This window comes from Balearica regulorum, chromosome 12, assembly GCF_011004875.1.
Source record: "Balearica regulorum gibbericeps isolate bBalReg1 chromosome 12, bBalReg1.pri, whole genome shotgun sequence".
Taxonomy (NCBI): Eukaryota; Metazoa; Chordata; class Aves; order Gruiformes; family Gruidae; genus Balearica; species Balearica regulorum.
In genome coordinates, this window is record NC_046195.1 from 15,026,054 (window position 1) to 15,041,685 (window position 15,632).

General features: G+C 42.0%; 1 protein-coding gene across 5 annotated transcripts in view; it reads right to left on the minus strand.

Moving 5' to 3' along the window:
* Nucleotides 1–15,632, minus strand: part of ABHD2 (abhydrolase domain containing 2, acylglycerol lipase) — a 41,891-nt gene that overhangs the window by 14,534 nt on the left and 11,725 nt on the right. For 4 of the 5 annotated variants that reach the window (XM_075764601.1, XM_075764604.1, XM_075764602.1 and 1 more), the window contains 3 exons: nt 5,991–6,166; nt 4,268–4,435; nt 1,222–1,405 (listed from right to left, as the gene is read on the minus strand). In XM_075764601.1, coding sequence (XP_075620716.1) covers nt 1,222–1,405; nt 4,268–4,435; nt 5,991–6,166 — 528 coding nt within the window. Of the gene's footprint in view, nt 1–1,221; nt 1,406–4,267; nt 4,436–5,990; nt 6,167–9,099; nt 9,229–15,632 lie in introns of those variants that run through there. The other variant, XM_075764605.1, reaches the window with a different exon arrangement.

Here is a 15,632-nt window from a genome sequence, read left to right on the forward strand (position 1 = left end):
ATCAAGCTTTTAGTCACATCTTAATGCTTCCAGAAAAGGTTCTTACTTTCACCTATAAGAGCTTAACTCATAACAGGTATCTTCAGACTGCTGAATATCAAACTGGTCCTTGTACAGGCAGAGCATCAGCTGCATCAAGAGAGTTTCAGCTGTCTTAACCAGACTGGGAGGCCAAATTCCATAACAAGCCCCTCACAGGGCTGCCATAGTTTCACCATTTTTAGAGCCAAATACCCTAGTCTCAACAGCCTCTTTTGCCTTTCAAATAGTCTCATGGCCCAAAAATGCAGCTACACCTTAGTAATTGTGCATATGTACAGACACTAAAAACTGAAAACAGTAGCTTGGCCAGTTACACTGTTTTAATCTTCAGTAATTGTGCATACGTAGAAAGTTACAGCACATTAGTCGAGCCACCAGTTTTCAAGCAGCAGTGCTGTACCCAGATCCTCCATCAGCAAATGGAAGCATTAGCACTAGGTGGAGCTGTCACAGCTCTTGTAACTTCCAGGAAGCTCCTTTGCTTCCAGGTAGGGAACCATAGGGTAACACTTTAGGCAGAGTTTGGGCTTATAAGCCTTCTCCTCCCCATCTTCCAAGTTGTATAACATAGCTGCAAGTGCCTCTCCACCTCCTCATCAGCCCACAGCACTGTTTCAGTGACACATACTAGGAGGGGAACATGGACTTACAGTGTATGAGCTGTGTGTCTCTTTCTGGTCTCCCCAGGTAAAAGCTGCCAGATGAAACTGTACACTGGAGCCAGACAAACTATTATGAACCAAGGGATACTTCTCAGTGATGAGAAAGTGTAAACTATTGCTTGCAAACCTGGCATCATCTCAGCAGTTTGTCATGCTGCCCAGCCTGCCTGGTTAATTACACCAGGACTGCACAGGGAATGCCTTCTCTAGGATGCTGTAGCAATGAGAAGGAGTTAGGCCAGCTCACATCCACAGACTAGAAGCTGCCAGCATGTACCTGGCCAGGTACAGAAAACTTATTTGCACTGTTGACAGAAAGCTTGTTTATGCTGCCAAATCAACCGAGCTTTGGCTGCTCCTTCAGGAGAGTAGCATCCCACACACTGCAGTCTGTCAGACCAGTTCAATGCAAGAGAAGCACCACTCTCGTCACCTTGCCCTTCCACACACACCCTGCCAAAGATCTGCCCCTCCTGCACCCCAGAAGAGACTGGCATGGAGAAGTGTCTAGACCCACCTCAGTGCACTGTACCCCTGGCACACGCTGACACAGCACAGGACTCGCTCCTGGTTGGCCTGGCTCTCTCCCAGGTATTTACACACAATGTTTCCACCCAGGCTGAAACCCACAACAACCAGCTGGGTCTGAGGATAGGTCTTCTTGATGTAATTAACCATGGCACAAAATTCCCAGGTGCAACCTAAAAATAAGGACAAAGTCAAGAATCATTTTCTAACATACCTAGATTCCCACTTCAGGCTTCAGTTGTGTGCTTTAAGTTCAGCTTCTTACCCTTTCTGACTTTTCAATAACCTTAAGGTTTTAAGAGCTCTGATTCACACATATTCATGTATCTGTTTTACAAGTCCTGTGGACCTTAGCTCATGCCTAGTTTTGACAGAGTGCCAAAAATGAAATTAACCTGCTTAAAAATCATGGCAACAGCTAATCTGACTATCCAAACTCTTCTTTCTAAAGCAGCTTAGAAAGCAGAGTCCAACAACTCTGGGCTTGACATTACTGTCTAAGAACAGCACACATCATTACCTTCCTGAGGCAGTTTGCCATGTCTGAACTCAAGTGAGGTGCCTGGAAAGCAGCTTGCTCCTTTGCTTTTAGCAAGGCTGCCATGGATCCTTAAATCCACGCTGATGCAGGGAGGGGATGGAAATGCAGAGTTGGCTTGTCAGGACAGAGCTCTCAGTGGACTGTTGCAGAGCCTGACTAAGCAGCTGCTCTCTGGAATCAGCAGGAAGGATTTAAACAGAGGCAGCTGGCCCTTTTTAACCACTGAAGAGGTAAAGATACCACAGCTTCCTAGAAGACATATGGGTATCCCCTTTTCAAAAGAAGGGGTAAGTACCTCTATGGAGAGATCTGTTCTGCTCTCAGCTAACACCCATTTGCATCCCACAGGCACCAAGGGATCCAGCTCCTGGCAGTACTGGGGTCCGCAGATTGTTTGATAGACTTGAAGGCCTCCACACATGCAACATCTGAGTACCTACAGCTATTTCTCCTGCCTCTGAGGTTGGAAAAAGGAAACATGAAGAGAAACAGCTGCAAAATTGATGGCATTAGTATGCTGGTATCAACTGTCTATGCCCTTTATTAACCTTTCCATTGGATTTAAGACTGCAAACTGCACAGGAGGCACCACACAAACAACAGAAATAAAACTTCAGCTGTTTATTCTTGTCTAGAGTCAAAATCTTAGCTCTAACCTGTGGAACCTGTCTAAGGAGATTGATCCTAAGAGTTGGGATTCTACCCTGTGCCAACCTAACAGTGCTCCACTGTGTCCCCATCCCAACTGTAGCATCGTTCCAGACAGACTCAGGTTTTGGCTAGCTCTGGAGTAGACTGAGCACCAGGGTTTGTGTTTACTTCAGTGACACAGGAGGCTTCTGGCTGAGTAGTTCAGCAGGGCTTGGGCACCTCCTTGTGAACATTCTTAATGAGCAATTCTCTTCAAGATGACAAATGCTGCATTGCTCTAGTTTCCTCTGGAAGAAGCCAGCAGTCAAAATACTTTAGTGTTTGACCCTCATGATTTGAGGGCAGCTGGCAACAATTTCAGAAATCCCAAACTAGAATAGCAACAGGTCAAGCTTGATGTAAAGGCTGGAGGATTCAGCAAATCCCAAATATAGGCTACTTGTTCCTCAACAAATATGTCAGGAATCCAGCAAAAGCTGGAAGGATACTAGGATATTTGTATTGGATGCAAAGTAAAGCCTGCTTAGGGTCTTGCTGGCACACCACTTTACAAGCAACTCTGCCAAGTGATTTACTGTCATACTCAAAGGAAATGCAAGGCATTCCTTGCCCTTTCCAAGGCTAAAAAAGACTCAGAAAGGTATGTCTCAAGAGATGCACTATGGAATAACTCCCTAAGGTCTAAAGCAAAACTCCATGGAAGAAAACTCTTGACTTTTATCAAAAAAATAAATGCTTTAAAGAATGCCAAGCTTAATTCCCAAGACATGGCAGGGTTGAAGCCATTAAGAGCCTAGGACTTCAATACAAATTGAGGCACTTGGTATTCCTGAAGTGTTTTCCACTGAGGAGCAGATTTAATAACTATAAAACAAGCAACAAAGCATTACAGCCTATTTGCCTGCCAGACCCAGAATCTCAAAATACAGTATTTCTATTTTGTCAATTCAACTGCTCAATATAAACATTCAAACTTAATCCAAACTTAGCAGTATCTTTCTTACTTTTAAAAAGGAAAAAGAAGCCTAATACCACTCTGCTAAACCACAACTGACTCATGACATGATATACCTATAGATGTTTGCAGTAAAGAGGGACATGAGGGCTCAAAAGAACTCAGGAACAAGCAGATCGGGTCATAGGCAAGAACACCACATTCTACCAAGATCATGTTACTCACTAGCAGGGCAGTTAAGAATAGCTGGAGTCACCCTTAACACCATTCCAAATCCTATATTCCTTTTCATTTCTAGGTTAAGAAAGATATCCTCATACTCAAGGTGAAAGCCCAAGATCATGGCAGCTAAGCAATACCACTTCTGTAGCTCTACCGTCATACTGTAGAATTGTTGCTGTTCCTTGACATTTGTGTTACATCCAGGGACCCATCCTCATCCGTCCCCCCTAGGATACAAGTGTGCTTTCTGAATAGGCTGGTACAAACTCCTCCCATATTACATTTTATACAGTCTTAGAAGCAGTGTTTATTTTTCACAGCCAGGTTTGTTTTGTATTCCACTAAACAGACATTTCAGCATCACTAAAATAATCTGAGCAGCTCTTAGTAGCCACAAGAGCTTTTTTTCAGAAGTTTTCTTTTCAAAAAACTGCCTCCTTGATTAGGAGGCACATGTAAGAGCTGGGATAAGAGACAAGGAAAAATGAACCTCAGTATTAGCCTCCCTTCTTCCTCACATGTAAGTTCAGTCTACTTCCTAAGAAACAGTACAAAATCATCATCCTCATTCAGATATGGCAGTTGTGTTATGCTGAAGGAGGCTGCTCAAGCCCTAGAAATTCCACAAGCTTGAAATTAAGTCCCCAGGCGCCATAAAGTACCTACCATATGTGAACATCCGTGGAGAAGTGAGCTCAATATTTGGTAAGGCTCCCAAATGATTCAGGACAGCACATCTGTACCCATTTTTTTGCGCATAGTCAACAAAAGTGCGGATATACTGCTTTTCACTGTGGTTAGCAATCCCAGGGCAGATTACCATCGTGACATCCTCTGTGCACAGAAAGAGAGGGAAGTTAAGTAAATGTCACCTCATGCAAATTAAGAGATTCAGAAGGTTTCCATTTCAAACTCGTGGGAAACCATCTACCAGAAACAAGCTAAAAATCCTACTACTCTGCCAAAAAAATCCAGTATGGCACAAGAGACTAGTGGCTCTAGTGCTACAGATGTAAAAAAGTAATTCATGGTACAGGAGATGAACAGTTTCATAACTTCAGGGAAAGCTGTCCAAACAGTTCTACAGGCACTGCCTAGAGACCAAGAGTAAATTCATCCCTTTGAAGGATATTTTTGACATTACACATGTGCTGCCTTCTGACAGCCTGTTGTGACTGCTAAGTGTGTGGAAGCTCTGGAGCCCACTGCTTGTTCATGCACCAAGTAGATGGGCTACACTGCTTTTCTCTTGTTTTCCTTCCAGAGTTGGGTGTTAACACAGATGTTCAAAATAAAGCTTTGCTAAGCACAGACATTCTGATCAGCTGACATTAGCCATCCTCTGCTTAGTGGCTAATCTAATGATATTAGATCTGCTGACACTGTTCACTAGTTTAACAAGATACTATTTCATCAACTAAGAAAGTAATTGTTGTAATTCAAGTAGCACAGTAAATTACATTCAGGATTAGCATATGCACTTCAAATGAGCTGTAAGACTCTTTGCACTTACACACAAAGCTCCAACACTTAGCAGCTCTAGCTACTGAATTTTTGCCTCATTAGAAAAACACTGCTCAGATTCTCTTCAGTGATAAAGATAACAGAAACAGTTCTGATGCAGCATTATACCACAAGGATCTCAACACTGACAGAAGAACTCTGCTTTTTCTGAAGGCCAAATGGGAGTCATGGGCTTACAATGAAGTCAGCTACTGCAGCGGTAAATTGTATTTCTGAAGTCAGCTACAGTAACTCAGTTTTAAGTGTTGCTGTTACTACCAATAACTGAATTTGGAAGCTGACATTCACTCTGAACATATATAATTTGTAAGGAATCATCATGATTTTCTACTTTTTGATGGAGTTCTCTTCATGTCTGGACTCCTTCATATCCTGTGCACATGAAGTTTGTTGTCATGCAGATCTTGAAATAACTATTGTTAGCAAAGACTACCAAAAATCTGTTTCTAATGGGGAGATAAAGTCTAGTTTCTTTTCCATACATGCCAGGCTTGAAGAACCTCAAGCAGCTAGCCTCTGTTCAGGCAAAGGGCATGCCAAACAAGACTTACCACCAAATCCTCTTTGTCAGCCCCTCACTTGAGGCACAGGTTATGGAACATTTCTTCTATTCATTAACTCCCCACCTCTTGCCACAAACAGTTAATTAGTCTAGTAGGGTCTCTCCTGCTGCCTGAGATATAGGTATACAACAAGATGGCCTCATAGCCTCCACACATTGGTCAGTACTGCTTCACACCCCCCCTCCATCACCAGAATGATTATCTATCCTTTCTGCTAAATCAAGTGGCAGTGTCCTCATCTATCCCCCAGGGCACAGAATCAAGGTTAGCAGCTCTATGCAGCCAGCAGCTGTTTGACTGACCTCCAATGCAGTGCTCTGACTGTGGATCAAAGAGATCAAAGGTGGCTGTTGCTCCGTCTGGCATCGTGAGGTACTTGCGAAGTCCATACGGATGTGGTGATCTCACTCTCCCCATTTTTCCGTAAAGAGCAGTCTGGATATGTCCACTCTTTCCCCAGATCAGGGGTGGAATGTACCTGAAAGAGGCAGTAACTTAATTGCTTATCCCTGCTGTGTTAATGAGCCTTTGAGAACAGATAAGCACTCCCATAACAAATCTCCCCCTCACTACCAAATATAGTAACAAATATGAAATTGTTTTTGCTATGACTGAACTGGCAGCACTGATCTTTGAAGCCTCACACAAGAAGAGACACTGATATGCTCTCAAAGCTGAGAAATCAGCACTGATAGCAGCAGAAGCCAAAATCCAGACATTCCTCTACATTGAAGCATTACATGCACAAATACTTCTCAAATACACAGAGGCCTTGTGCCTCAGTGAGATTGGGACAGCATGTTGCTAGCCAACCAAACTGACCTCCAAAACCGGTAAAATGTTGTAAATCTGTTTTAATTGAAACACAAGCCTGCTGGGTTGAGCCACATGACCTTGCATAAGCACTTGACTGTACAAGCCAATGGCAGAAACAACAGGATTGATACCAACTCTTAAAGCTTTCTGTCTTCTAGAACTTGCTGGTTGGGATGATTTTACACAGAAATGCTTTCCTCAGTTAAATGAGGAGCACAATACAGGGGGATTTTGCCTCTCAGAGTTAGGTAGAGCTGGGAGAGTTTTAAAAGGACCTGTCAGAATTGGCCAACCAAGTTCCACTGAATAGTAAATCCCTTTCAACATGAGGGGGGACTCTACCAGTTACATTTATTTATTAAGGGCATATCAAAGCTAGATGACAAAGCAGATTTTTTCATGGCCCTCAAAAAGAGACATAGGGGAAACACAGCTATTAGCTGGAAGAGGTCAAAGGCTTAGTTATCAGTTTTGTTAAAGTAGAGCTGCAAGTGGTTTAACAGGAGACATACTGCTGCCCACGTGGTGGTGGCGGGGCAGTCGCCAGGCCACTCTGCAGAGCACAGACTAAGCTGATGCCTTGAAAAAGATAGTGACATCAGTTCTCAACAGGAAAGCATGAATGATTTATTGTTTAGGAGAACAGCAGTCCCAGGGGACATGCTTCCAATTAAGGAGCTGTGGTTGCTGCTACACAGCAGAGTGTTCAGAAGAAGCTTGAGAGCTGCTGACACCACCTTGGATCCTGAGAGATTAGCAACTCCCTCCCCATTTTGTTTTTGTGGGTTTTGTTTTTTTTTTGAGAGGGTTTCCTGCAATTATTCCCTTCAGCTTCTTGAGACCACATGGAGCAGAGAGCCTGTTCTTTCATGCTTTCTCCTGTTCACAGAAAACCAGGCAGCTCAGGGCTCAGAGTTACCACTTACACACATAATCCACTAGAATGCAACAGAAGCCTTGCCTCCTTTACACTTTGACCACTACCTACTCATAGCTGGACCTTCTTCCCCATGACAGCTCTTGTGTTGTATCCACAACTCCCCGTTTCCCCTACACACTCCTCAAAAAAAAAGATGACTTCCTATTAAATAAGAACTATCTAGGCTTTTTTAACAAGACAAGAGTAGCAGTATACCCTTTCTCCATGTTCCCTTCTCTCATCCATGAGGGAGACTTCTTACAGTCAATGCAACACAGCAGTTGCATTGTCATTTCACTCAGTTTTTGCAAGTGCACTTCCCCAAGAGACCCAAAATAAATTCCCGTAAAAGTAGATACCACTTCAATAAAAGCTACAAAAGCTGCCAGCTGATGCTTGTAACCTTGTAATTTAGCCCTCAGTGCATCCTGGATTCTATCACTCAACTGTAAAGCTTGTTAAAAAAGTCTGTGTGAGGCTAGTACCACTACCTGGCTTTTATCAGTCCAGCATATGCACTGCAGGTGGGTCTTGCCAGGCACAATTTGTGGCACACCAGCTGTGCAGAGATTCCCAGCAATGATGGGGACCATACAAGCTCATCCTCTGCAATTGCTGGTAGAGATGGAAAGTAGTCAGTGGATACACACTCATGATTCAAAGCAGATATCCATCAGGATAATGCAGTCAATGTAAACAAGGCTGCACAAAAAGAACTACAGATGGTTCTGCTCAAGTCACAGCTCACTGCAGAGGGTTTTGAACAGCAACTATTATACCAGATAGAAGATACTGTTCTTCTAGTGTAAGAAAAAGCAGCTGGCTTCACCTCCAGTCATTGACTTTGTGACCAGTTTAGGCCAGTAGCCATACCCCACACTTGACAGTGCTTGACTGGCTTTTTGTATTCTTTCACAGAAGTCCTTTGCAGATGGGGTTTGCTAGCAGCTTTTTTGAGGAGACCTGTCAAATACAACCTACAAAAAAATTTTCAACTCTTTTAGAAGAGACTCAGATGTCAACTGTGTTGCATGGTTTCTAATCTTAGGATAAGCACATGCATTGGAAAGTTTTGGTGATTCTACCTCTACGTAGTGCTTTTCAAATCAAAGATTATCCCAGGTAAAACCCAAAGTCTTATGCCACAGGGCTAACAGGAAAGCAATTTCTCCAGCTACAGCAGCTAAGCTATACAGCTGTGACTGTTTACTGCTACCACCTTGATAAAAAAAAAAAAAGATCTCTGCAAGCACCAATCCCTTCCTCATGTTCATCTACAGTTCAGTTTCCAGCTATAAGTTACAGTCATCCAGTGGAATAGATGCAGCAGCACATACCACAGGATGTGGTTAGAGAGAAAATTACAAGAGTCTTCAAAGCCTCACCACTACTGAAGACAAATGGCTTCAAGCATACTGCTTATCAAGAGTGTACTACTTACCACAGCCTGCCTTGTCAGGTCACAGCTGGTTTCTTTGGGGGGAAGAAAAAACCCCAAACCTACCACCTTCAAATAACCTGACTGGAAGTCACCTGAAGCACTGATCTTCTGTAAGTCAAACCTTTATGTTGCTTTTATGTAGCCAAACAGCACACACTGTTTCACCAATATGTTCTTTGTTAAAGGAAAGGCAGGAATCCCTGTAACTCCACCCATAATAATGGACAAATGCTACCTGTGGGTTCCACATTTCCATCTGAAAGCTAAAACTGTGTCAAGTCTGATCGACAAAGGTGCAGTCACTGCTTGCTCCCTTCAGAGTGCACAAGTCAGTGTTTCTGAGCATCCTATGGACCAAGTAAAGTGCTCAGCTTATCTTTTATACTAACTCCAGCCAGTTGTTTAAGCATCACACTGTCTGCAGCAAAGATGTGCTAGCATTAGTCACTCTGCATGTAACTACACTCTTCTACATAAATATTCAAAGGTCAAGTTCCAGCATGAGTAATGTGCATAGGACAGTACCCTGATGCAGAGATTTGTTACTCCCACTTAGTTGTACTTAAGCATGTTAAGTATATTTCTGCAGTTTGCACTTAAAAATAAAGCAGTTAACAAGCTGCTGCTCTAACACTTGCATGTATTTCAGAGCTTTATCTCACCTATCTTTCTTTTACTACTGCCCATCAGCCTTTAAGCAATAAACTTATGGTGAGACAGTCTAAAATCCCTTAAGTATCCAGGCTCGAGGAGACTGAACATCACAAGACTTCAACAGGGAGGGGGAAAGAAGTTGCCCAGATTGTATAGATCTTGCATAATCAGTGAAAAACTAAAACAAATTAAAACTCACCTTACCAGATTGATGCTAAAGCAATAAGCTATTAAAAATATTACACTTTCTTTTACCAAGTTGCCAATCTAACCTACCACAAAACCCTGTAAAGCCTTGACTAACATAGTGATGCCTCTGTATCATTGGATTCCAGCAAAAGCTGTCCTCAGCTGAGGGACAAGTTTGACTTTGTAAAGCATCCTTATAATCTACAGCAGAATCAGGCATATGATGTATCAGACTATTTTTGTTGGCCCTCCATTTTGGCAATAGACAAATCTGGTTTTGAAAGTGACTTGTATCTACATCTTTCAGTGATAGAAAGTCTACAAGAACTTCCAAGACCAAGTACTGAGCATAATAGTCCAAGGAAGATTGAAGGACAAGACATCTTTTTATCCAGGATTTGTGTGGACTTTCAGCTTGCTTTTACTAAAACCATTCAAAGAAGAGAGCATATAAAGAACACTTCAGTTATGAAGGCACATGATACCACACTGGCGAGGGGAAAAAAACTCGCCAGGAATTGTGCAAGAGTCTTTACCCTCTGAAAGTGCAGATCAGATAACAAGTTTAAACAAAACTTAGCTTATGTGAAAAACCGTTCCAGAGACATTTTCATGCTCAACCCAGCTGAAAAAAACCTAACTATCCAGTGCCAATAGCAATAGCTAGCACAGATTGTTTTGTAGTGAAGCCAACATTCCTCATGGCAAACAGCTGAAAAAGAGATGCTCCTCTGAAACAATCACACTGTTAGCAGAAGAGCATGTACTCAGGGTATTTTTCTTATGGCTTACCTTAGCAAAACAAGTTCGGCAGGGTGTGACACATGGAAACACAAGCTAGATATCATGCAGACTGAGCAACTAAGTAGTATTCAGTTCAAGGAACATTCAATCATTACTTGTGATAGCTTTTTTTATGCTAAAGCTATCACTACTGCTAAATTTAACCATGTCTTCCAAACAAGGGCCCCTCACTCATAAAAGCAGGTGGCTTCCCTCTGGCATTGATACTAAGTAAAAACAGGGAAAGTGTTCAAGGACATGACAGACTTCAACTTCTCTGTAACACCTGCTATAAACCAAAGCGGTTTTGAAAAGCAGTGTACTGTAGAGATTATCCCAGCACAACAAATTTCACTGTATGAGATTATTCACTATGCATTCCTCTGTGTGCCCGGTTCCAGCAAAGCTGCTCACAGACGTACGAGAGCCCAGGCACAGACACCATGTCTATAAGCAGCATTTCCACTGTTCTGCAATAGCAGTTTACAGATGACAGGAGCTGAGTGGTGAACAGCAGTCAAGAAGACTTCTTGCCAAAGAGGTATATGCATGCCCATGCAAGCACAAGGATGATGTACCACAATAGCACAGACAAGCACGTACTGATAACACGGAGATACAAAGGCAAAGTTGTGATGTACTAGGAAAAAAAAATAAATCTGTTTCTGTGAAATAAAAATGGCTTCCCGGTTTGCTCCAGACCCACAGGCTTTTAAGTGACTCCTTTTCCTGTTTTGATTTGGTCAGTTGCAATAGATATCAGGCACTCTGAGTAAAGACAAATATTTGAGGTAGTTAGTTATGGCTTCCAGTGGCCAATCCTACAACTTCCAGTAACAGGGTTTTGCAACAGAAGGCAGACAGGAGAACAGATCTGGGGATGCCAGTTACTTATTATGGAGGCTGAGTTATATGGCACAAGTACAGAGTTCAGTCTTACCTGGTTAAGTGAATTCACAGCCAGTTATACAAGTCTGCTCACAAATGTTAATGTTTTAGCTCCAAAAACTGCTTTTCAGCTGTGCAGCCCTACATCTTGATAGGTGGCTGTCTACAACAGTGCCTGAGAGCAAAAGAATTCCTAGGTGTTTCACAAACATTCTCCTAGCATTTTAATGTTAAAAACAATTCCAATACATGATTGTAGATTAAGTTATAGTGGCTCTCAGGCAGATTATTATTTTAGAGCACGTACATCACCCAGTACACAGGAATTTAGAAAAGCAGCAGCTGTATAAGCAGCTCACACAAAGCACATAAAAACTGTGCTATTTTTATTAGCAAGCATCAGCATTCAGGTCCTTAAAGATCTGAAGTGGAAGTTCAGCAACAGGCTTATTTCTGGAGCATTACTTCATTTCATCTGAGGAGATTAACACTTTAAACACTACCTCTTACATCAGCTTTGATGTGCTGTAGTACATTGGATACTGACAGCAAGAAAGCAGAGCCTACAATTTGTCCATGTCAGGAGACACCCTGAGAACTGCCACCTGCATTATAACAGGCAACAGGTTATTCTTTTTCCCTTTTACAGGGCAGTTTTGAGGTATTTAAAGGACATTTCACAAATCAAACCTTGTTTGAACCTTGTCCTTTATTTGATGCTAGGGAATGCAATTTGAATTCCATCAAGAAAGCTCATCTAAAAAGTCTGCAGGGTTCAAGCCCCATCTCCCCCAAACATGTAAAAAGCAGCTTTTTCTGCATCAGCTCAGCTAGAGCATTCAACGTGAAGACAACACAGCAAATGTGTAACACCAAAATGTTAAAGCCACTTACAAAGCTTTCTGAAAAACAAACTAACAGAAGTGGAGTAGAAGGGTTTGCTGCCCATAGAAAACGTGTGAAGTCAGAACTATTTAAAAGTGCAGACTGGCCTCTTTGGTTAAACCACTTCCTTCCCAATTTAGGCAGCTTTTATTTAGTAAAGTGCCCATCACATCCCTCCTCAACCTTCAGAGACTACAAGAAGTATTCTAGTCAGAACAGGGCACAAGTATTACAGCACATCTTCCTTGCTGATGAGAGCTGGAGAACAAGGCTGCTGCCAGTGCCACAGCAGAGCACCTAGCAAGGACTCGGACACCCTGAAGCTGCTTCCCTCCCCAGGGTCAATGCTTCAACTTACTAACAGGGAGCTACCATCCTCCTCTACCTCTCAATGTGTTCACCTGCCAAAGCTTCAGGAGCAACACTGTTCTTCTAGCTTATTATTCTCCTGGAAGTGATCCTCCCAGGGTAAAACACTAAGGAGTTGACAGGAATCAAATATTGTTTGCTATTAGATGGAGGAAAAGAACATTGAAAAGCTTGAAGCCAGCTTTTCTGACTACTTGTCTCCTTGCATCTAGGAGAAGAACAATGACAGTGGAAGAGAGTCTTCTGGTACCAGGCAGCCTGCTTATCCAATATAGGTTACTGTGCAAACAAAGGATAAGAAGGATCTAGGCTGGATCTTTGACAGCATTTACTAACAGGCTTGACAGTCATTTGCCTCAATATTTGAGAAGCTTGCCTTTTTTAATGATAAAAGTGTGCAGATAGCACAGATAATTATTTTCAATAAGGACAACACTTGTGCTATGACTCTACAGTAATAAAGATACAAACATGCACTTGATGGTAGAAGAAATTAGGAAAAGCCAACAAAAATCTCCAGCCCAGTACAGCAAGCACTGGCCAAATCTGTCTTCATGAATCAAAGAGCCAATACTGCATTTCTACAGGAATAAGAGAGCAGATGGCAGACTTTCTGTACTGATTTGAAAAAAGGAGACAGCTGCAGGCAGAGGTTAGTCCCAAGTGCTTGAGGGCACCAATAGCTGTGCTGATTTGCAAAAGCTTCCATGCAAGCAACAGTTCTTTGAATGAAGAAAGGTCTGATTATGCTGCTCCACTTGGTAAGCCAAAGTACAGAGGTGGACAGGGTAGAGGAAGGGAAATAAAGAGATAAGAAAACATGAGCTCTATTGCTTACCAGTGCTTGATCGATATGTAGAAAGCTTCTAACAGTTTGGAGAATTGTAAAAAGCAGTATTAACATCTGCAAGTACCAAGTACCTGGCACGCAGCCTTCTCAGGTAGTTTTACTACCCAAAGATCTTAAATTATTCATCCACCACCAGTTGGCTTACTGAACAACACTACGGTTACGATGTACTGAATAAGTCCATTGGTGAGGATGATGCCATGAAGAGGAAATAAAATCCAAAAGTGTTTTTCCAAGCATTTTTTAATAGCTGCACAGACAGAATAACTTTGCTTATTTCTGCTTTCTCCCTGCTACCCTGTCTGGTTTTTTTCCCCAGCAATATCCTCACTCCTTCCTCCCTTAAGCACAAGGGAGCTGAACAAACCAGGTCTGAAAGCCAGTTCACAGCTGTACAGAAGAATTGGTCTTGTAACAGATTTTACAACAAACACAGTACTGATATCACAGAAGGGATAGCTGGGCTACTTATTTTGCTTTCATGGTAGAATTTGAAAAGAGCTGCTTAATCAGCTTTCCTAACACTCTGAATAATTAGCAAGTAATCAAAGTCTTACAAGATTTTTTCAGTGGAGTATAGCACAAGCTATTTTCACATAGCTTTTTGCTAATTAGTCCTACAAACTATTTCATGCATAATTGCAGGAATTTAAATATATTTGTTCCCCTTTAGTCTCTAGGTGACTTTCATGCCTAGAGACAGGATTTCTTTGATTTTTTTAAATTTGTGTATTGAAAAGTCTGTGATAACATCACTAGAATAGCAAAAATCACATATACATCATCTTACAAAGTTGTCTTTTCTGCAAACCCTTTCAATCCCCAGCAGCAATTTATTCCTGTCTCCCCTAACATAGGTATACAGGTAACAAAACTGAACAACCACCTATTGACACATTTTGTTCCAGTTTGTTTCCTGGGTTCACACAAGCCTTTGAAGCAATGTTCCACCCAAGAACCATGTGTTGGAAATCACCACTACAGTTTTCAGAGAAGTTAGCAAGCCTGAGCACAGCTGATCCAGAGAAAGCAAACAACCCTAGATTGCATACTATTAACACACCACCAGGATTCTGCAAGCTCTTCACTCCTGCAGTTAATGCACAACAGATGTACTGCAATTTTTAGACATGTTCTGCATTTTCACTCCTTTGGGAATGCTTTGTTCTCCAACTGATAAATCAAAAACATGGCTTAATACAGTAGTGCTAGGAGCTTGTACCATAAGAGCAGCTGAAATAAGAGTAAAAACAGACTCTGAATTAGCTTACAGTCTGTTTCCAAAAATTAGCCTGATACTAATATGCCTTCAAGACTGGTAATCACCACAACTTCATGCTCGCTCTTTCAGTGACGAGGGACACGTCAATCTGGAGTGCCAGCATTGAGATAACAAGCGTCTAAGATACACTAAGGAGATTCTAGTTACTTGGTATTTTTTAGGGAAGCAACTGCTTTGCAGTTAAGGCACTAGACATAACCAAGCATCCAATTTCAGTGCTCAGCTTCACCACACACTTACATTACTGCCAAACTCAGAGTGCATCAGGGAACCCTTTCCAGGCTCCAAGGTAAAATGGATAATGCTTTGTTTCATCTAAGAGTTTACAGATCCTATGGCCTAAGATCTTACACCTTATGTAATCAAGGCACCTAACACAGCACTGCTAAAAGCCTCTCATCTCCCCTAGAATGCCTATCATTAAGTCAGCTTGACTTCTGAGATCCAAAAGGAAGGTTCGTGCAGCTGCACTCAGCACTTACTAGATAATTGATGTATTTAGGGCTTCTAAATAGGGCTTGCAAGTTTTCAAAGTGATTGCAGAAGAGAAATACAGTAATCAAAGTCCTTGTCCTTCCAAAGCCTCATGAAATTATAGTAAATGCTTCATATTATTGCTAAAGGTAAGGGCAGCTGCACTGATTCTAGAGGTCCTAGAATGGAAGGTCAAGGATCAGCCTGCTCAAATTCAAACTGACCTTATGTCAACTGTGTAAGTGGATTGAACAGGCTTAGAGCTGGCCAGTATGTCATTACTTTATTAATCTAGTTATGATGATGTGCTCTACCCAGTAATAGATTTCATTAGTCTTCAATCGACTTAAGGCACTTCAAATAAGAGTAGGCACTTTAAAACTAATAGCCATCT